Source organism: Miniopterus natalensis, chromosome 1 (genome assembly GCF_054644295.1).
Source record: "Miniopterus natalensis isolate mMinNat1 chromosome 1, mMinNat1.hap1, whole genome shotgun sequence".
NCBI lineage: Eukaryota > Metazoa > Chordata > Mammalia > Chiroptera > Miniopteridae > Miniopterus > Miniopterus natalensis.
The window spans coordinates 112205539-112228469 of NC_142081.1; the positions used below are offsets into that span (position 1 = coordinate 112205539).

Consider the following 22931-nt stretch of genomic DNA (forward strand, 5'->3'; position numbering starts at 1 on the left):
TGTTAATGGGGGGGGGGCAGCTGTTACCTACGCCACCATCTGGTTTTTTTCTCCCACTAACATGGTTTTAATTTCAAAAGTTCTATCTATGTTTCCTGAACGTTCCTGCTTTATAGCATCCTGTTCTTGTAGTCGTATCTTTGCATTGTCTCTATAAATTTAAAAAATTTTTTTTGCTTTGTCTTTTTGTATCTATATGAGATGCTAGCTAAATTTATAGCAGTAATCATTTCACAATATATGTAAATCAAACCATTACAGTGTACACTTTAAACTTATACAGTGATGGATATCAGTCAGTTATATCTTAAAACGGAAACAATTGTTTAGGCACCAACATTTCCATCTGAAGTTGACAATTGCTTTTGTTAGCATGACTTTAATTTCCCTTTTTAAAATTGAAATTATCGCGCCCCCTGCTGATTTTGAAAGGAATTGCTGAATAGTTACACAGTGGTACTTCGGTTTTCGACTGTTTGTGTTAATGAACATTTCGGTTTACGAACCCCGTAATCCCAGAAGTAAATGCTTCGGTTTTCGAACGTTTCAGAACTCGAACGGTCTTCCGGGACAGATTACATTCGGAAACCACTGTATCCAGGTATGATTAAGGGACTGTATCCACACATAATCCAGACTTTGATTTCACTCATATGATGGTCCTGTTTGCTTACACTGCTCCTGTGACAGTGGGATGACAGACATGCAGTTAAACCCATATTTGAAGCAGGCAGAGGAACTAGAGTGAGCAAGTACACAGACGTGAAACAGTGGTGTTCAGGGCTCTGCAGGTAGTTCTATAGAAAATTTGAGGGAGGGTGTCAGTGTGATTTTTGCAATGAAAGACACTGGAGAGGAGCCCTGGCTGGGTGGCTCAGTTGGTTGGGGCGTCATCCTGTACACCAAAAGGTGGTGGCCTCGATTCCTGGTGGGGGCACATACCCAGGTTGTGGGTTTGATCCCTGGTTGGGAAGCATTTGGAAGGCAACTGATTGATGTTTCTCATATCTCTTTCTCATCTCTCTCTCCCCTTTCCTCTTTCCAAAATTAAACAAACAAACAAAATGGACAGGATAGAGGGCATGAGTGATTTTTAAGGAATTTTCACTTTGGCATGAGTGCTGAGTCATGGCTTTATTTAAAGTAGTAAAGTGGTCATTTAAGTAGCATAGAAAGAGGATGCTGGCAGCAGTGTGCAGGAGGGGTTGGAGGTAGGGACAGACCAATTTGAGGGTCACTGCATTTGCTAAGTGGCTGATACCAGAGAGACGCACAGCTCTGAGGTAGGAGAGGCTGGGAGACATGGAAGTTCTTTTCCAAAAACTTACAAAGTTGCAGGTATCATTGCTCTGCGTCCCTAATTACTTCAGCAAGCATCTCTTCAAAATAAGGACAGCAGGGGAGAGATGTTCCTGGAGATAAAATCAGGAAAGTTAGGTTTTGGTATTAAGGGTAATGGGTTCTTTTATGTCCATGTTGATGTTTCTCATATCCAGTAAGAGAATCCACATTGGCACAGAGTCTTGGTTTACTGTTAGTAATTTATGGTTATATGGTATTTTTCTCTTCTGAGAGTTTAAGAGATGGATATATGGTAAATGCTAATACATTTGAAATAGAAACTTAAAAAAGTTTAGAAAACATTTGTAATCAGAAAAAATGTCAAATACGCACAGTGGTTAAAGAGAACAGTGTTCTTGGCTGAGGCAAAGGCCCGGGCCAGGCTTCTGCGTGGGAGGAGGACAGGTGATTACAGAGGAGCTGACCCGCCTTTTCCCAAAAGGAGGAAGGGCCAGGCTTGTGGGTCATGTTGAAGGCCCATCTTGGCGGAAATTTGTGTGAGAAAGCAGCTGTGCAGCGAGCACCGGTATGATCCAGCCCATGGCTGATGGAGAGAGGGAGCCGCAGCAGCCAACTGGGACTAGTTTGGGGGGTAGGGTGGTGGTGGGGAGAGCAGGAAGCAGGAAATGCCAAAGGACACTGGGCATAGATGCTCCCCTTTTAGTATCTTTAACTAGTAAGGAATCTGGCTACTATACCTTTGGTCTAATAAGTATTTTACATTATGATCAATGAGATTAGTAACTCTTCCTCGGGAGGATAATATTATTGTCGCTAAAATTAGAGATTCTAGTTCATTCAGTCAACAAATACTTAGAGGGGAGAGGGACTGGGGTGGAGATAAAATCAGGAAAGTTAGGTTTTGGTATTAATGGGGGGGAAATGGGACATCTGTAATACTTTCAACAATAAAGAAAAGTTAAAAAAAAAAAAGATAAAAGTGGAAAAAAATAGTTATGGAGCCATTTATTATTTTGGCAAGCACTATTCTAAGACTAGGAATTCAGCAGTGAGCCACACAAACTCCCGGCCTTTGTGTGTCATATTCGAGCAGGAAAGGCAGTACACAAGATAAATGAAATACATGTAGCATATTAGATTGTGATAAGCACTAAGAAGAAACATTAAGTGAGGGTGGGGTGTGTGTGTGTAAATTTTAGAAAAGGCGGCCAAGGGACTCCATTAAGATGCCAATGGCGGAAAGTCCTGTGAAACCAGAACCACTGTAGCCGTGTTGATGTGCACAGAGTTTTTGTGATTTGCCATTTCTTGTGTGGGTCTGTCTCCTCTTAAGAATGTGTGAATGTGGCCTTGGCTGGCGTGGGTCAGTTGATTGGAGCAGCCTCCTGTACACCGAAAACGGCGGCAGGTTTGATTCCCAGTCTGAGCACACACCCAGGTTGAGGGTTTGATCCCCAGTCAGGGTACATATGGGAGGCAACTGATCTATGTTTCTCTCTCCCTTTCTCTAAAATCAATTTTTTTAAAAAAAAATGTATGAATACGAAGTAACTTAGAACTGGCTTCCATATGGCTTTTATTTTTTTTGTTCCTGCATACACTTGTTTTTTCCAGTCTGATGTCTCTTCTAACCCAAAATTTCCTGACATAAATTAATGGTAAAGAGTTTCTCCTTATCACATTGTATCTTTCCAGAGTGTGCTAATATAAGACAGCATGTCTGGATGTACACTGAAAGGCTTTAAGTAGTTCTGTGAAATGTTCTTTTATGTAAATGTTTCTCATGATTTGTTTTTTAAAAAATTTTAATATAAATTTTCCTAAATCTTCACTTGAGGATATTTTTTCCATTGCTTTTCAGAGAGAGTGGAAGGGAGGGAGAGAGAAACATCCATGTGAAAGAGACACATGGATTGATTGCCTCCCACAGGTCTCCCACTGGGACCAGGGATCGAGCCTGCAACGGAGGTGTGTGCCCTTGGCTGGAATCAAGCCCGGCGCCCTTCCGTCCGCAGGCCGACGCTCTAACCACTGCGCCAAACAGGCTGGGGCTCACTTGGTGTTTGAACAATGATTGACATGTTGCCTTCCTTAGCAACTTACTTTTTGTTCCATCTTCACATGCAACCTTGGAAATGTTAACTTTCCCCTTTCCATTTATGTTTCACTTTGGAAAGGAAGACAGTCCTTCTCAGAGCTGTGATATGCAAATTAAAAATTTCAACGTATACTCAATAGATTCCAGCAGTAAATATTAATGAAGATTAAGTTGACATAGTTGAAGAAAGTAACATTTAAAGGTATATGACTAATGAAGTACTCAAAGTAACTTTTGGGTATAGCTGACTTCAAATATAAGATTCTTTACTATTTAATACATGAAGTCCCAAAACAGGACTGACTTTGTTTTAGTTAATTTAGGATTCCCTATTTTTATGTATAATATAACATTAGGGTTTTGAGTTGTACTTTTAAGGAGCATATTTCCTTTTGTTTTCAGCTTTGGAAATCATTAAGGAAGATGAGTATGTTTGAATCTGGGCAACATGAACATACACTCTCATGCCAGAGGACAGCCTACCGTGGATGAAAACCTAACTTGGTATACAATTGTTTATATTATAAATGAACAGTGCTTTTAGATTATGTATTATCCTTTATTGCTCTCTACAACAGCTTTAAAAAATACATATGTAAATATGCATCAACAACCATTGTGTATTACATTTAGTTTGCCTCTTTAGTGTTGTCCTTAATGAAAAAATATAGTTAACTTTGGCGTTATGATATAATTAATGTACAACAAGAACTGATTTTTGGAAAGCTTATTTTTTGATAGCTATGTTGTAGGGCCTAAGAAACTGACAAAACTGAACAATTTGCATGACTTCTGTTACCTAGTCAGTAAACACATGAAATCATGTTTATAAATATCCAGATTCATTGCAGATGTTGTTAGTAAGACACATTTTTTAGGAACCATTGTGTTGAACCACACAATACTCAGTAAATAACAATGTCAATACTTAAATGACTTATATTATTTAAAAATTATACCATTGAGTTTTGCAAATAATCAGCGTGTCAGGATGGGCTGGATTGTGCTTCGGTAGCCAACAATTGCAACAACAGAAACTTTGTTGGGTAACATCATTTAACACAAATAGAAAAACTTGCAAAAAAAAAAATTTGTTAATTAAGTTCACTACATTATAGTCTTTGGTATAGCAGTTGGGTTGTCATTCATAATTGGTAGTGATGGTTAAAACCATTTATTATACCCCAAATTTATAGCATAATTGGCTGGTGTTAATACCTCTCTGACAAAGTGTTTATTTGTGCTTCTAAACACAACAGTGATTTATGTGTTTCAAACTTGAGTTTCAAGACAGCTATACACACCTACTATAAAGGCTGGCTTGTGTTTGCAACTATTGCTTAAATCGATTTGCTTTCCCATCTTTGATAATTAAGCTTTCCAATCTTTGATAATAATCTCTGGATTATTGGGCAACTATTCTGGCTAGTAGTTTATAGTAATTTCATTTCTTTCTTTATCTGTTTTCAAGTGTTGTGCTCATTTTTAGAAAATAATTGTGGTAAAAAGTGTATAACATAAAATATACCATATTAACCATTTTTAAGTGTACAGGTCAGTAGTCTTAAGTATATTCCCATGCAACAGCTCTCCAGAACTCTTTTTTAAAACCTTTTTATTATTGAGAGTATTACAGATGTCCCCCTCTTCTTCCCCTGCCATTGCCCCCCTCTACCCGGACCCCACCCCAACCCACCCCAGGCCTTCACCACCTGATTTATTGTCTGTGTCCCTGTATGCATATAAGTTCTTTGGTTAATCTCTTTCTATCCCACCTCCCCCTTTCCCTCTGAAATTCGTCAGTCTGTTCCATGTTTCCATGCCTCTGGTTCTATTTTATTTATCATTTTATTTTGTTCATTAGATTCCTTGTTTGTTTATTTTGATTTTTATATTGTTGATAGATATGTATTGCCATTTTATTCATATCTTTTCTTTTTTAAATTTTCTTCTTAAAGAAGACCCCTTAACACTTCATGTAATACTGGTTTGGTGGTGATAAACTTCTTTAGCTTTTTCTTGTCTGTGAAGCTCTCTATCTGACCTTCCATTCTAAATGATAGCTTGGGTGGGTAGAGCAATCTTGGTTGAAGGTCCTTGCTTTTTATCACTTTGAATATTTCTTGCCAGTCCCTTCTGGCCTGCAAGGTTTCTGTTGAGAAATCAGCTGACCATCATGTGGGTGCTCCCTTGTAGGTAACTAACTGCTTTTCTCTTACTGCTTTTAAGATTTTCTCTTTGCCTGTAACCTTTGGCACTTTAATTATGATGTGTCTCGGTGTCACCTCTTTGGGTTCATCTTGTTTGGGACTCTGTACTTCTTTCATTTCTAACTGGCCTTTTTTTTTTTCTTTTTTTTCTTTTTTATTGATTTCATTGAAAGGAAGGGAGAGAGAGAAACATCAATGATGAAAGAGAATCATTGATCGGCTCCCTTCTGCACACACTCTACTGGGGATCAAGCCCACAACCTGGGCGTGGGCCCTGACTGGGAATCAAATTGTGACCGCCAGGGTCATGGCTCGACACTCAGTCACTGAGCCACACTGGTTGGGCTCATTGATGTTCTCACTAAGTTCCCTGAAGTTCTCACTAAGTTTTTTAAAGGTCTCATTTAGTTCCTTGAGCATCGTTATAACCATTGTTTTGAACTCTGTACCCAGGAGATAGCTTGCTTACGTTTCATTTAGCTCTTTTTCTAGAGATTTCTTCTGTTCTTTCATTTGGGACATGTTTCTTTGTCTTCACATTTTAGCTGATTCACTGTGTTTGTTTCTATGTATTAGGTAGAGCTGAAAGGTGTTCTGGAATTGGTAGAGTAGCCTTGTGTCCTTTAGGTGCCCTGTAGGGCCCAGTGCCTCAGCCTCCCCAGTCACCTGAGCTGGGCACTCTAGGTGTGCCCCTGTGTGTGCTTTGTACACTGTCCTGTTGTAGTTGAGTCTTGATTACTGTTGCCATCAGTAGGAGGGATTGACCCCCACGCCAATTGGCTGTGAGGACCAGCTGTGACTACAGTGGAAGAGCTGCTATGCAGGAGATACCTCTTTGGAGCAGGACTTACTTCAGTGGGCCTTTGGTGTTCACCGAGTCTGCCCCTTGAGTGTGCTGCTCCTGGATGTGGTAGGGTTGTAATCTGGTCTGAAGCTGACTACTGGGTGCACTATCTTTGGGGCCACCTGGGAGGTGCAAAGTCAGCTACCTCCTGTGCTCTGCCTGGGACCACCTGGCTCAAGCTACAGAACGATCTGCAGAGTGATCTGCAGGTACTGGTACTTGTGTTGGGCTTGGAGGTCCCTAGGAGAGGCCAAGCTATGAACCAAGGCCTGCTGCCCCTAGTGCTGGGCCTAGGACCACTTAGCAAGAGGTATGGGGCAGGCTGAGGCCATCTGCTGTTTGTTTGAGATATTTTAGGAAAGTCTGAAGCCTGAGCTAGGACAGGCTATTCCTATGGAAAAACCACTGCAAATTGGGTTGGGTTGCAAATTGGATAGGGTGGGGTCTCTGGGAATCACCAGCCAGGGGTGGTGAACAGTGTGGGCTAGGTTGATGGAGTCTCAGATACGGCGACTGCCTGAAGGCACTGTGGAGGGGAGGTGTCAGCAAAGGAACAGTGACCTCTGCCAGCACTTTTGTCTGGGAGAAAGCTGCCCCCCAATTCTTACTGAGGTCAGACAATTTAGTTCCCCTCTGTATGTCCCTGGTGCCTTTCAAGCTACTGTCCCAGTGCTGGAGCTCAGAGGGAGTGAATCTGAGTAAGTAAGTCTGTGTGGGCCCTTTAAGAGGAACTGCCTGGGACTCCAGCAGCCTTGGTCTCACTTAGCCCCAATCCCTGATGGTTTTTACAGTCAGAATTTGGGGACTTCTCTTGCTGGCACTGAAACCCTGGACTGAGGAGTCTGGAGTAGGACTGGGACCCCTTGATCCTCATGGGGGGACCTCCACAGCCAAGGTATCCCTCCTGATTAAAAAATATGCCACACGTGGGTGTCAGACCACCCCTCCTACCAGTCTCAGTGTGGCTGCTGCTTTAATTCTCTAGTTCTAGGACTTCCATTCAGCCAGATTTCAGATGGTTCTGAACGATGGTTCTGTGGTTTAGTTGTAATTTGTATGTGGTTGTGGGAGGAGGCGAGTCCAGTGTTTCCCTACACCCCCGTCTTGGCCTTCCATCGTCCTGTGATCTCCAGAACTTGCTTATACTGTAACATTGAAACTCTATACCTAATAAACAACTCCCATTTTTCCCATCCCTTAGCCCTTGGCAACCCACCATTCTACTTTCTGTTTATATGAGTTTGATTACTTTAGATACCTCATCTAAGTAGAATCACACAGTAGTTTTCTTTTTGTGCCTGCCTTATTTCACGTAGCATCATGTCTAGGTTTATCCATTCTGTAGCATGTCACAGGATTTCCTTTTTTATTTTTATTTTTATTTATTTATTTATTTTTTAAATATATCTTTATTGATTTCAGAGAGAGGAAAGGAGAGGGAGAGAGAGAGATAGAAACATCAGTGATGAGAGAGAGTCATTGATCGGCTGCAGCCCACAACCGGGGCATGTGCCCTGACCGGGAATCGAACCCTGATTGCCTGGATCTTAGGTGGACACTCAACTGCTGAGCCATGCCCAGCCGTGCTTTACTATCTATTTTGAATAATAGCCTTGCTGGATGGAGTATTCTTGGTTTCAGATCCTTGTTTTGCATTACCTTGAATACTTGATGATATGGAGTTCAGAATACTGATTATAATGGTGCTCCACAGCATGAAAAAAGATATAGAAACTATGAAGGAAATTAAGAATGACATAGTAGAAATAAAAAATAAAAAAAACATCGGAAGGAATGAACAGCAGATTAGGGGAAGCTGAGGATCAGATCAGCAAATTAGAGGACAGGGTGGAAAAAAATCACTCAATTAGAGAACCTAAAGAAAACACAATTAAAAAACAGGAGTATAGTTTAAGAGAGCTGTGGAACAACATGAAACGTAACAATATTTGCATCATAGTGGTTCCAGAAGAGGTTGAACCTAAGCAAAGGTTAGAGAACCTGTTTGAAGAAATAATGGCAGAATATTTCTCTAACCAATGAAAGAAAAAGTCACACAAGTTTAGGAGGCACAGAGTCCCAAGCACGAAGAACCCAAAGGGGCCCACACCCAAACACATAATTAAAATGCCAAAAATCCCAGGTAAAGGGAGAATGTTAGTGGCAGCAAGAGGAAAAAAAGCTGTTAACTACAAAGGAGCTCCCATAAGGCTGTCAGCTGATTTCTCATCATAAACTCTACAGGCCAGCAGGTTATTTCTTTTAAAGGGGGTATATTAAAGCCAGCTAGCCAGCTAGATACCATTAAATATGTGATGCACATACACCTCACTGAACTCACCAGAGAGACGAAGGGCATTTTTTCTACTGATACTTATTTAATATACTAACTGAACACCTAAAAGGAAGTGAAAGGAAGGAAAGGAAAAGAAAAAACCCTCCTCTAACACTGGAAGCCTATCTTAGAACTGGCCTCATGAAATGCCCCGAGATTTGGGACTATAATCACAGTGGACCTTTGGGGCTGACACTGACCTGTCCAATAAACATTAATGCCCTGATGGTCTGGCAAACGAACACCCTTATTATTTTTTCAGAGCATCATATCTCTGATGTAAAATTCTCATGTCAATTGACTCACTTGGCAGAAAGAAACCTACATGCTATGAGAAGACAGAAGATGGGAAAAGAGTTCAGAAGGCTTGGAAAGAGACAGGTGGAAGAAGCACTGGACAGTTCACTAAAATGTGAATATCAACATCATCGAATGCCCTACTTCCTAACAAATCCGGATTATAATTTTCTGAAGTTGGGAATGAGAGTTGTTCCCCATCAAATCACGTATAGTAATTCTTAGCATTTTTGTTTACATACGCCTTTGAGAATAAGATGATGATGCAGTCAGCCCTGGAAAAATGTGCATGTTACTTACATGCAAAATCCTCTTCTGTAAGAACCACTAGTTATAATACTCAGGCTGGACCCTTATTAGTCTCAATACCCATGTTCTATGTAATCCTGATTACTTGACTGCAGGAGAATCTTTCTTCTATGTAACCTAGTTTCATTCTATAGCTTAAACCCCTCTCCACTGTTCCTGTCCTGTTTGCTTCAGAAAAGACTATTACAGACCTGCTGGTATAAATTTTTCACTTATGCTTACAAAGGGCTATGAAATTTTATCATGATTATTCCTGAAGTTGAAACTTTTCTAATCTTTTCTTACAGATTGTGGCATAGAGTGCTAGTTACTTTCCCATAATCAGTTTTGTCTTCTGTCTTACTTAGTTATATGATTATATATTTTGAGCCTCTCTTGCAGCTAGGTGTGGCCATGTGACTAGTCTTTAAGGCAGTAATATATAAGCATTGTGCTATGTGGATATTCTGGAAAAAAATGTCCCTTATCATTTTGCCCTGCTGTCTGTAATGAAGACAGAATAGCTGGAGATCAATAGCCATCCTGAGCCATGAGTTTGTGGTGTGATGGGCAACACTGTGTGTTGACCCTTCTACTAGAAATAAATTTTATGACAATAGGTACCTTGTTTATCTTGGTCAAAGCAACATCCCCAGAACCTAAGAATGCGTGTAGGCTGTGGTAAAGGCTCAGGTATTGAATGGTATTGAATGAGTGAGTGAATGAGTTCACACCAGACCATGTTAAACAATGATCATAAAGTCCTCACCGGAGATATTCAGCCATCAGGAGCAAAACCAAGGTCTCTGATTCTGTCACAAAATCAAACTCTGCCCTAACTCAAATCATATCACTCCTATTAGCTTCCTTTTGCTCTCCCTGATTTGCTACTGTTATAGAAGTAGAGGATTTTTTTTCTTACTGCTCTGCAGTGTTTTCTTCAAACAAAATCTTTTAAAATCTACTTTCTTGATAATTCTTTCTATTAGTTTTTGGCTTAGCAAGTTTAAAATTCTTTAATATTCAAGGTCATGCATTTCTTTTTGTGTGGATCTGTTGATAAATGCAGGCGCTACTTTGTCACATAATCTTAGGCATCCATCAAGTGTACAAGAGTCATCCAGAATGGTATCTAATGACATTCCTAGGACATTAGACAATAATATTATCACCATGAAATTCGGTCACTAGGTCCTAAGGATTTAACTCCATGTTGTTTACTGAAACTGAACTTCATCGAGCCCTTTCCCACTCCACTGTGGTCTCCACATTTTAATATGTCACTAGTTCTTGTCACTAAACCTTACTTACATCTTTTAAACTATTAAATATTAATAGTCTCTGCTTCCCTGATTTTTGAGCTGACCTTTCCCTCCTGCTGTCCTTTTAATAAAGGGGAACACTCCCTCTGCTCCTTTTTATTTTTTTTGGCACATGTGTGATTAAACGGCTTGTAAATGTTCACACTTTTTTCAATTACATGTCATTGTTGTCTTAAATTTTTCTCTACTCTTCTCCAAAAGTTGGTGCTATTCCTGTTAATTATTTGGGGAAATAATTAGATTTCTCTTCTACTTCTGTGACATCTGTTTATAGTAGACCTCCTTGGTTTTGCTCAAAGTTCTTTTGAGCCCGCCCACCTTTGAGGAAAGATATTATTTGTGTATTGTTGGGTACTTCCAGCTTTTCTAAAGTGCACACTTCTGGACACCTCACCCTCTCCTTCTCAGGGGCTTTCCCTGTAGGAGCCTATTAAAATAAAGACAGACAGAGGTCATCCGACGAGCTCTTCCTAAGTCTCCCCTCTACCAGCAATGTCACTGTGGCTGCACAGGTCTGCTCCCTCCTGGCGTCTCCGTCCTTCCAGAGCTCATGCGTCCCTGCTCTGGGTGCATCCCTCCTGCTCACGGGGGCCTTGCTCCCTTCATTCCCCCGGCTCCTCTAACTTCTGTTTTTTTCTGCACTGGCTCTTATCCTTTAACATATAAATATACATGTATTTTTCATCTAAGAATAAACATATCCTAGCAGTGTCTTTCCCTCTCACTACTGCCACATCTCTCTTCTCAGCCAAATGCTCAGGAAGAGAAGCCCTCAGTTGCTGTCTTCACTTCCTCGCTTCCTGTTCACTGCTTCACCCCGATGCCATGGCCAATACATTTGTAGCTTTCCTGCTACAAATTGGACTTGGTTAGGCAATTATGTATGGAAGCTGAGACCGGGCCAGGCCTGTGCCCTTGGTAAAGGGGTGGAGTGGGTGCAGGGCAGGGAGGGGGCATCCTGAACCACTGCCTTCCCTGTAAGGTGGGGGCCTGGAGGGAACTCTGGGCGGAATGGGTCCCTCGTAACCAGGCGACCATGGAATGTGCTCTGGTTGGCTGGTGCCAACCAGGTGAACTGCCTTCAGTTGAGAAGCAGCTGTGGAAGGAGGAGGAGCTTCGGCTGTGCTCTCTTCTTGCGGTGGCTGTGATTCTCAGCAGTTGTCTGATCTCCACACCTTTGGACTAAGTCAGGCTGCTCGCCGTCCTCACAGACTAGTCAGCTCAGTGGAGGCGGTCACAGCTGACAGCAGGGTGGGCAGCAGCAGGGGCACAGCCAGGCCTTGAGCCCTGCCCGGGGCCTGGCAGCCCAGTGGCCCCTGTGCTGTACAGGACTTTGGCACTGTTGGGAGTTGGGGGGTGGGACTGTTGAGTAAAGGCAGTGACAGCAGCAGGGAGTGAAGGGTCCTCATGGGGAACAAACTGTCCTGCTGCTGCCTGAAGCCCAATGCCAGCCCCAAGCTGGGCCAGCACTCTGGGGGGCGGCCTCGGGAATATGAGACTCCTGTGTATGGGGGGGGCTCCAGGAACTCAGTGGCAGAACCACCAGCCACGGCTGCCATGGAAGTTGACAACTTGCATTCCCTGTTCTGTGATTGCCACCCCATCCTGCGCCTCAGTGACGTGGAAAAGCCCGATGGTAAGGAGGTGGCGGGTGTTCACTGCTCTCAGGAGTACCTCTGTCCTGTGCTGACCCCAGGGTCCCCTAGCAGGGAGCCACCCCCTCAGGCTCCTTGCCTGGAGGCTGCTTTTCTGGAGCTGGCTCTTCCTGGTGTCCCCACCCCTTATTCCTTTCCCGTCCTGTCTGGCCAGTTTCCATGTTCACTACCCAAACCCCCCAGTTCGTACTCCAACCCAGCTTGAGACACTCCAGTCCTTGGCCCTTCCTGTTTATGGCTCTGTTTAATGTCTCGTGGGCCTCTGTGAAGACTTTTGGGTATATCTTCTCCGTTTTGTCAGTGAAAACTTGAATACCCCAACTTCAGAGTATCCATCCCATCTCCCTCTCCTTACTTATCCATAAGGTACTTAAATGAAGGAACCAGGTAGGGGCTGGGGATACCCTGGCTCCCACCTGTTAAGATAGTTGATACTCAGGACAGTTCACCTGCAAAGATGTTAGAGTTGATTATTTCAATTCAAAATAGACAACTGACATGGACTCTATGTGGTGTTCTTAAGTAGGCTGTGTTCAGTTGGCTGCCTAGAAGCTGCTTTATTCCTCCCAACTGTAATTTGAATACAGAGGGAAATGGTGGGAGAGGGACTTGAAATTACTGAATGATGTGTAATGTGCTGCCAGTGCTACAGAGAATACTATTTTGTTTGTTTTTTTACACAAAGGAGAAACCTCTGAGTCTGATTAATTTATTTACTTTGACACAAATATATCTTCAGAACGTTCGTCTCCATGGCGCCCTCTAGGTCCTCTTCCCTCCTGCAGGGAGATTCCTGTCTAACTGTAGGAATGTTGAGGTAAAACTTCTGAAGACCAGGTGCCTAAAGGGGGGTAGGGGGGGAGAGGGAGGATAGAGGGAGGGAGAAGAAGTACTTGCTGGAAAATAAGCCTGATGACAGTGTAGCTAATGAAGACTGTGGTTTTGAAGTAGAAAACATTCACAAAGATGTTAAAACCCCATTGGTCCATTTGTTTCATGTAAATGCCAGAGATTATTTCATAGAGCAAATGTACTATAGCTCTTATTCTATTTAAACTTTAGTTGAGCTTTTAATTTCTTTAAATGTTAGAATAATTAGCCGTGTGAATTTACCCAGATGGTGCACATGGCTTTGTAACTGAAAAGTACTCACTTTTCAGAATATTCAAATATTGTGAAATAAATGAACAAATTACGTGAATTAGTTAAGTGTACCTTTAAGCACCAGGCAAGTAAGTACCTGTGAAAACTTCTGCTCGCTCTGCTTGGCGCTGCCAGGTAAGCCTCTGAGTGATTTTATAAACCAGTTAGTATGGGTAGTGTTGGATGAGAGGCTAAAGAGGACCTTGATTTAATTCTTTTAAGGTGTACAACTCACTTCCACGTATATCTCCTTTGGCCCTTCTAACTGCAAATAAGGCCCGTGTATACTCTCCCTCCATTGCTGCCGAGGAAACCGAGACTTAGGCTGTGAAGTGACTGTGGCACAGCTGCTGAGCAGAAGAGGCTGACGTGCAGGTGGCAATGTGCCAAATTCAGTTTCTGTGGTGCTTACAAACTCTTTAGATTGCAGCTTATATTTCATATTTCTTCATAAAGTGAGCCCATTTTAACTTCCTCCAGTAGTGATTACTCGCATTTGAAATCACTGTATACAACTCAGAAGCAACGGCTGCTCCCCCTGTGTCTATAAACTCATCACAGTGGGTAAGAGTCAAAGTAGAAGTCACGGGGGAGCAGGAATTTCCCCCGGTGCGAGTTGATGTGTTTTAGGGAGTGTGTTCCGACGGCCTCGGGTGGAAGCCGACAGAGCTCTGGATGCAGAGGGACCTTGTGAGAAGCTGGTGAGAGGGCAGGTCAAGGACCAGGGAGTGAGCACAAGCCTGTAGTGAGTAATGTAAACCAGAGAAGCTGGAAATACAGGGTTCAAAGTATAGAATTGCCTTTTATGTTTAATGTGATAGATTTTCTATTTCAAATTGTTTTTAATTTTGTAGACACATTCAATAACTTGATATGAGAAAGCTCAGTTTCAGCAATTGCCTGTTATTAAGTTTCCATAGAAACAAGGTGAAAATAGCAAATGTAAAGTCCAAGGACACTGAAAATTTGCTTTTAATATCTATATTTCAGACAATTTTATATCAACTTCCCTGGAAATAGGAAATACCTACTTAGATGTAAAACATTCTGGCTTTTCTGTGATGGAGAATTGAACCATGTGCCTCTTACACAGAATCACGCTTGAATGATGCTCTGCCTTGTTCTTCTGGAACAGAAGGTGGTTTCTTGAAGTCATTTCCAGGGGATATTCTTAAAAGCCTAGTACAGATTTCAGACAGACTTAAAAGAATTTGTGTAGCACCTTGCCTTTATCTAACAGTATATCGACTATAACCGATGGTGGCCTCAGTAACAGAAAAAAGACACTAAGGTCCTGTCATCCAGTGTTGTTATTACTCACCAACTGCTCACACAGCCTTTCGTGTCCTGACCTCATGAGCTTTGCTAATTTGCTGGCTCAAGGTGCTCTCTCAGGGGATCCTTCCTCCCGCTGCCCCTGAGGGGTGCATAGGAAGGAACTGGCAATACTATGAGGAAAAACCTCTGGGCAGCAGATCTTCACTCTTTCCAGGAGCTATTTTAAACCCTCTTTTTTTGGTGACAGTATTAATAAGCATTTGATGTAAAAGATTGGAAAATATAGAAAAGTCACCCGCTTATGCTGAGAACACCCAGAACGTTTATTAATATTTTGGTGTTTATTCTTCCTGAACCTTTTGTACACATATAAACATAACATTTGATTCTACAAAAATGAGGCCATTGTTTGTGTGCTGCTTTATAGCTCTGTGTTATAAAGAGAAGTAATGACATAAAGCCCCTGGACCTGTGCCTGACCTCTGGAGGGCACTCCAAGGGGTATTTCTATGCAACTGCGTGGAGCTCTGCTGCAGGCCTTTTCATAACTGTCCCTGTACCTTCAGATGGTTGGAGCATCACTCAGGTGCCCAGTCTTTAGGATGGGCCATTGTCCAAAGTGAAACCATACACACTTCCATTATAATGCTTTATTCTGGGGACCCAGATAAAAACAGATGCATTGTACTGACCTGTAGACTTCAGATGGTATGCTTTCTTATATCTTGATTTGGATGTCATTTTGCAGTTAAGGTATTTTAACACTAAATGTTCTTACCCCAATTAAAGTCACCATTGGTTTTTCACTGGACAGCAGAACTTCTCTTTTTGTTTTTGGGGATTTTGTGTCTCTAATTCTGAGTAACTACTACTCTAAGATCTGAAAGAAGTGCTGATCTTAGATGACAAATCAGAAGATTGCATTAGGTAAAATGTTAGGAGTTATAAGAGAATTGGGAGAAACTTAATTGACTTGGGGTACACTGAAATAGTTAGATATTTACTGGGCACCATTCCAGATGCAGGACAAACAGTGATACTCAAGGCCAGGCTCCCACCCTAGCAAAGGTTTCTACATTCTAGAGGATCCTAGGGGCGGACAGCACATGGACAGTCAAGAAAGCCAAGGTTAAAGACGGCTGCTCTCTTTAGTGACACTGAGCCGGTCTGAAAATGAGGGAGCCCTGTGAACACGCTCCAGGCAGGTTCCTCAGGTGGGGGTGCGCAGAGTGCAGGCCACGAACAGCAGGCCCGGGGGGGGCGGGGGGGGCTGAGGAGACTGACGGGCGCCGGGAGGAGGAAGGCGGTACGTTCAGACCTGCATGCTGGTGGGCCTTGACAAAAAATACGAATTTTAGTCTAGTAATGGGAAACCACTGGAGGATTATATGTAGGGAAATGATGCTAATTGTATATAGAGAGAGAGAGGAACAGCAAGGGAGAGAGAGAGAAGCTTCCGTGTGAGAAGGGCGGATGCAGGGGTGTCAGGTAGACGGCGGGCAGAGTAGCGCAGGGGAGTCAACTGTGGATTGTACAGAAACTGTAAGGGCCTAAAATGGGCCGAGTTAAGGAAATTAAGTCTAAATGTAGTAACACGATAGGAATGACAAGTCACAGAAAAATAAACTAGTACGTCCCCACAGTCGACTACTATGGAGCTATAAAAAATAAAATATCTCTTTCCTGCTATGTGGTGACCTCCAGGATAAGTTACATGGAAAAGGAAGGAGAGGACATCCAGTGATGTACATGACAAAGCAGGGGAAATATGTATTTGCTTATTTTACAAAAATGCTGAAATTCCTGCTAATTGTGTGACTTTGGTTCCTTTCCCTTCAACGGGCAGCCAAGGCTCACATTTACTTAAGATGACGTGGGGGTGCTGGTTAATGAGCGGGCACTTCATACACTTCCTCTGAAGTGATGCTAAATGTTCATATTTTGCTTTTGAGTTAATTTCTGAAAGCTTTTTTGTCATTTCTTGGTGCTCTATATATAGTACATAAATTCCTCTTGCATTTCATTTCACCCTTACAGTGTTTTGAGTTCAGTAATATAGGAATTTTATCTGCTTTACATGTGAGAAGACAGGCTCTGAGTAGTGGTATGAATTGAGTTTTCCGAGGTTTGAACATCAGGTTGCTGGAGCAGGAATGTGAATTTCAGATGGATGGACACAGGGATGGGACTGATAGAGTGACATGTCATGTGATCAGCTTTGGGGATACTACCTTTTTTCACACACCCTTTTTCCAGTGTATTAGAGTAATTAAACTTCAGGGTTAAAACAGTAACATTCCATAATTTGAGATGAAATGGAGGTAAATTGTTACTCAGGAATGTTCCTAAAAGTCGAAGACACTGCGCAAAGTACCTTTAAAAATACATAATGGAAGAAGGGTGTACTTCACTGTGGGAACTGTCACGTCTCGGTCACAGTCACTGACACGTGTTGAGGACTCCAACAAGGCAGCCCTGAGATCCAAGGCGAGCCAGCTGCAGAGGGGGTTTGGAAGCCAGAGCTGGGAGGGGCAGAGGCTTCCTAGGAAGCAAGGCTCAAGGAGCAGCAGCCTGGGGGCCCCAGGAGCGCACCCTGTGCCCTTGGGTGGGGCAGCCAGCTCCAGGCCAGGGGGAAGGAGCCACCTGCCTGGGGGGAAAGTGCAGACTCAGAGAGAGAAAATCATTAGTGTATAATCCACTTGTTAGCATCTAAATTTCATGTTATGGGTCAGGAAACTAATACAATGTACAGTAAATACAATGTGTAGTATAGGGATAGAGCAGTCAGTACATGCAGGAACCTTAAGTAAACAGGTGCCCAGCAGTTGGCCTAGAAACTTCTGACATTTCTATTTAATTGGAATAAATTGAAATCAGTCTTTCTGAAAAATGCTGCTTAAAACCACACTATAAAATAGTGATGCAGTATTTGTCATTAGCAAAAAGTGGAAGTTATATATATATAAAATTGTTGGAGGCTATAAACAGTAAATATTTTATGAAAGGCTCATGCAAATTAATAACCTTAGGGTTCTCGTGGGCACAATACATACAGTACCTGTAAACAAAAGGCAACTCACCAAAGTGGAAATAACACTGTTAACTGTGGTCAAACTATATAATCAAAGAAATGCAAATTAGAGACACTGTGAGGTTCCTCATTCACATAACTGGGATTTGTTTAAGTATTAAAGCTGGAGTAGAAGCTAAAACTGGTATGTTTGGAGGCATTATACTCTTGCATGCCCTCACCTGTTTTAGAAAGCAACTTAGTTGTATACATTGAGCCATAAAAACAACCTAACCTTTTGGCCTAGTCATTTCATTTTAAAGAGCTTTTCTAAGGAGATTCAAAAGTTTAAAACCACTGCCTTGTATGACCAGAGTTCACAGAGTAAAAACCAAGGTACTCCTTGATTCAGGAATGAAATGAGCTTCTCAGAACTCGTCTCAGTTCTGCTCCTGTGGATTTCTCCTGAAAAGGCTTCCTCCTCATGCTGGTAAAGTCAACGCCCAGAGCTCCAGAGGCCCTAAGGATCCTAGAGGTCAGCTCTGCCTTTCTCTGAGGTTCTTGGGAGGTGCCAGACCAGCTGGGATTGATCGGCCAGCCCTGGGGCATGTGCCTGCCCTAGAACTGGGTGTAGGGTAGGGGAAGCTCCAGCTTTTTGTTTGTTACTTGAGCTAATTTTGTTTTTTTCTGCATATTGTCATTTCTTTCATTCCAGCCTTCTTGATTTTTATATTTAGAGCCATAGCAGCACATCTTGTTTTGGGGTGTGTGTGTGTGTGGGTGTGTGTGTGTAAGCCTACTGCTTCCTTGACTGAAGTACATACTTTTCTTGGGCTTTCCAGTGAAATTCCTAATTTAGCTATATCATGGCATAGGGACCTATACAAACATGGGTGCTTCTGCAAATGTGTTATTTTTTATTCAAATTCAGTATATTTGCATTATTTTTGGTAGGAAATAGTCTTGCATTCTCTCAGCAGCTGGAGGTTACAGGCTGCTCTGATAGTCTCTGCCTCTCACTTTGTGCACAACTGAGTTAGTTTATTTTTCCAAATAGCTCACATTGTCTCATTTTTCAAATATGTGGGGAAAATCCATTGAAATAATTGTATGAATTTTTTACAAAAAAATGTTGAATAGAATAGTGTCTTCAAAAGCAATTTAATAAACTTGAAATTCAGGGAAGTAGCTTCCTTGAAGCACAAGGCAATTGGTTCAGTTATTTAATTTCTCTGCTGGCGGGACTGTCAAAGCCGACAGCTCAGATGTCTGCTAACCAGCCAGTCTCGAATGACGTTTGGGCAACATTCTAACTGTGTTACTCGGAGGGGAAAGTCTTCTAGGTAAATACATTTGGACATGATGTTAGACTTTATTCATTACTATAGTTTTAACATATCAGTGAACATTTTGATTCTCCAAGAACCAGGGGTATAGTCTATTTATATTTGACCTCCAAATGCCCTTTTAAAAACAGGCCCATTATTACGTGACGTGGGGAATGTCGCCTGAACCATTATTCCATCAGGACCTTGGTCCACTTTCTTATAAGTTTGGTTAAATGGTTTGAGATGGACATTGCTAAGGCCTATCATAGGGTTTGTTTTTTTAAATGACAACTTTATAATCGCATATAGTGGGAAACTTTGTGTTATTAAAATTCAAGTATGTGTTTGGTATTCTTGCCTAAGTAGAAGATTATCCCACCTCGGTGCAAGGTGCGCTGCAGGGGACTGACTTTATGTGTTCACAGCAGATTTCATGTTTGCAAGCAGCCCTATGATCAGGCCGAGAAAGAATTCTTATTGAAGACCCAAATTAATCATGGGGCATGGAAGGAAGAAGTGAGAGTTTAGCTTTGGAAATTGAGAGCAGAACTAAGAAATCACTTTGTCAAAAGTATAAAAAGTCACTGTCATGAAACTATTCCTGTAGATTAGAGCACTGAGCTCTTATGCTGTCCTTTAAAATGCGCCACGATGAACAGCCCCAAGTAAGCCTCAGCTGACTAAGTAAGTTCATTATCTGAATGGAGTTAGAATCAGCCTACGTGTGTAAAGAACATTTTCCAAAAGCAGCTCACTTGATTTGGGCCTATTTGATGTATTAGCTTGCATCTGTCACTAATTGGCCACAGTGTAACTTGCTTCTTGAGACTGTTTCTGGAATGAGCTAGTAATATCAGCATAAAAGAGAGTGACTATATTTCTAATTGGTAAGTGGAAGGGGGAAAGCACATATATGATACCCTAATTTAAATTAGATTACTTATGTGCAAGTTTAAAAAAAGTCTAAGATATAGCCTGGGTTGATTCCTCATATCTAGAAAGATCTTGCAATTTTTAATAACCCTGGTAGAATTTTTATGTTGTTGCCTTCACTAAAATTGTTTTGTTACCATTACTTAAAAACTTTTTTGCCCGGCCGGGCGTTGCTCAGCAGTTGAGCGTGTAACTGGGACCCAGGCGATCAGGGTTCGATTCCCGGTCAGGGCACCTGCCCGGGTTGCAGGCTCGATCAATGACTCTCTCTCATCATTGACGTTTCTCTCTCTCTCTCTCCCTCTCCTTTCCTTCCTCTGAGATCAATAAAGATATATTTAAAAAAAAATGAAAACAAAAAAAAGCCTCTTTCAACTTCGTTTAAGTGATTAAAATGGATGTATAGCTATTTTTTCAATTTTGTATTTTTCTACTCAACTAAATCAGTATGCTTATTTCTCTTCTTCCTATACAGAGTGGTATTTACAGTTAATCCCTTCCTACCATCCCAGGGCAAGGACAATTTTCCTAAAGAAATATCAAATGCATGGTAAGTCAAGATAGAATTTAGGTCACACTTAGGTTTTTATTTGAACAAATCAAAAAAATCAGTTGTTTATGTATGAGGATTGAATTTGTGATTTTGGCTTTATTTTACATAGCACTCAACCAAATGCTCCATCCTCCCCACATCTAGAACTTTCCAGCTCCTCCCAGCTCCCTCGCCTGCTGCAGGGCTGCCCGGGGGCATCAGAGCAGACAGGCCTGGGGGGCCCCAGAAGCTCAGCATCAGCAGGGAAACTAGTGTCAGCTTCCTGTGTCCTGTTTGTCTTAGGAAAAGAGTCAGAACTGTAGGATTTTATCACACTGCTTGCCTGCTTATTTTCCTTAATGTTATGTTATATCGTGTTTTCTTGCTTAAAAAGGCTCACAGATCAAGCTTTCAGTTGATTAGACAGCAGAGGCAGGAGAAGGGCAGGCCCCAGTGTATCTGAATTAACGCAGCACAGTAACAGTGGGGCTTTTTAACATGCCTTTTCATGGTACATGTGCATTTTGACTTTCTGGAGCTGATCGTTTTCGGTAGGATTGCTGTATTTCGGTTTCTTCTGGGACCATGGGCTGCTCTCATGTAGAGAGGGGGAGACAGTAAAGGAAAAGCTGCCTTCAGTCCTAGGAAGGTGCCTGTGATGCCCCCCCACCTTCGAGGAGGCAGCGGGGGGCACAAAGTGCAGCCCAGGACCCTCTTGGAGCTTTTGTTTTTTTTCATTTCTTTTTGAGAGCAAAACAATTTTGTGTTGTAGGTGTTTAGTTAGGTTAGCCACACTCATTTTACAATTTAAACTAGATGGGACCCTTTGTAAGATATTCCAGGTGGTTACCAGTCAGTGGTGCAGGATGCTTCCAGGGGCCTGGCCAGAAACTGGTTCTTGGAGCCGTCAACTGCTAGATGCTGGTGACTCACGTAAAGTGGGTGTAAATGCAGAATTAGGAACCGGGGCTGAGCAGTGGCTCAGAGATGCAGCAGTTAAACTGGTTCATTAGTTGACTCTCACCCGGCCTAATTAGCTTTGCCTTTTCTTCAGTACATGGAGCGGCTTTGATTTGTACCTAATATAGAATCTCTCTTAGGTCAAAACAGTAAAACATAGGATAAAGTTTTACTTTGTGGGACTCCTCTTGCCAAGTGATTTAAATTATAAATTGTCAAGAAGTGATAAAGGAAATGGAGTGAAATCTGTCTTATTTTGTGTGTTGGTATCTGTCAGGGAATCATAACTGTTTCCCTGCGGCGTTTGTATCTGCATTGATCACTTATTCTTTTTATTCTTAGTGCAAGGAAAGAGGAGGAACAGCTCTTCACACCGTGTAAGTAAACACTTGAAAAGTTAAGTAAGAAATTAATAATATGAATTAAATTGTCTACCATGATTTTTAAAAGTATATAATGGACCCAGTGTCATTGGCATGTCCCTTTTTTGGTAGATTTTCTAAATCACTTCTGTTATCTTAATTATCAAACTGTTATCTTAATTATCAAACTTACATATTCAGGAAAATTTTTGGCTTAGTAATCCCCATTTTTTAAGGGGTTCTGACCTTTAAGTTAAATTTCAATAATATGGTTGTGATAGAAAGATCTGCCTTAAATTTTTACCTTAACTTTTAATCTTGTTTTTTACAAAATAAACAACAGTATAATAGCTAAGTCAATTTTTAGCACCATCTATTGACTTATTGTCATAGCAGCTGAAAGCTTAGCTTTCTCAACTCCAGCGTGGCCTTCTTTCCCCCCCGCCCCGTCCTCTCAACATGTAACATGGTTTTTATTAAATCAGAATCAATGTTTACACTATTATATTATGTAAATACTTTTTACTGCTGAGCCATATAGTTCTGTGGCTGTGCCTTTTCCTTGTATACCCTTCATTCTTTTTCTCAAATACAGGGTGTCCCAAAAGATGTGTATGCACATTGAATGATTATAAAGTCAGTGTTTATTAACATATAGTTCAGTTTCAGAATTTGAAAGAATCTACAGAAGTGAATCATTTTTTGGTCAGTTCCTGTTTTCAAACTGATGACCGTTTTCTGGTCCAGGCACAGATGATAAGGCAAAGCAATGGAATCACAAACAGCAAGAATTATTTGGTTCTGTATTTTGCTCCCTCAATTTGTTGACTGTTGCTGGTTCTGTACTGTAAACTTTATCTTTTATGAATCCCTATGAAAGAAGGTCTAGTGGATTGTTAGGATAAGTTTTCTCTGCTCAAAGCTTAGCCTGTCTCCCCCCATTACTTCAAATCAGTTAAACCTGGAAAGGAGTGGAAATTGAGTGGGTTATCAGCTGTTACAGTGTGTATACATTTTTGGGACCCCTATGTGAC

At 41.7% G+C, this 22931-nt stretch overlaps 1 protein-coding gene across 1 annotated transcript; it reads left to right on the forward strand.

The window, feature by feature from the left end:
* The first annotated feature begins 493 nt into the window (after positions 1-493).
* On the forward strand, positions 494-21920 carry LOC148094316 (uncharacterized). Its single transcript, XM_087820846.1, has 4 exons — positions 494-601; positions 9103-9295; positions 20519-20593; positions 21878-21920. The coding sequence occupies exons 1-4, from the start codon at positions 526-528 to the stop codon at positions 21918-21920; spliced, it is 387 nt and encodes a 128-aa protein (XP_087676972.1). The 5' UTR covers positions 494-525.
* The last annotated feature ends 1011 nt before the right edge of the window (positions 21921-22931 follow it).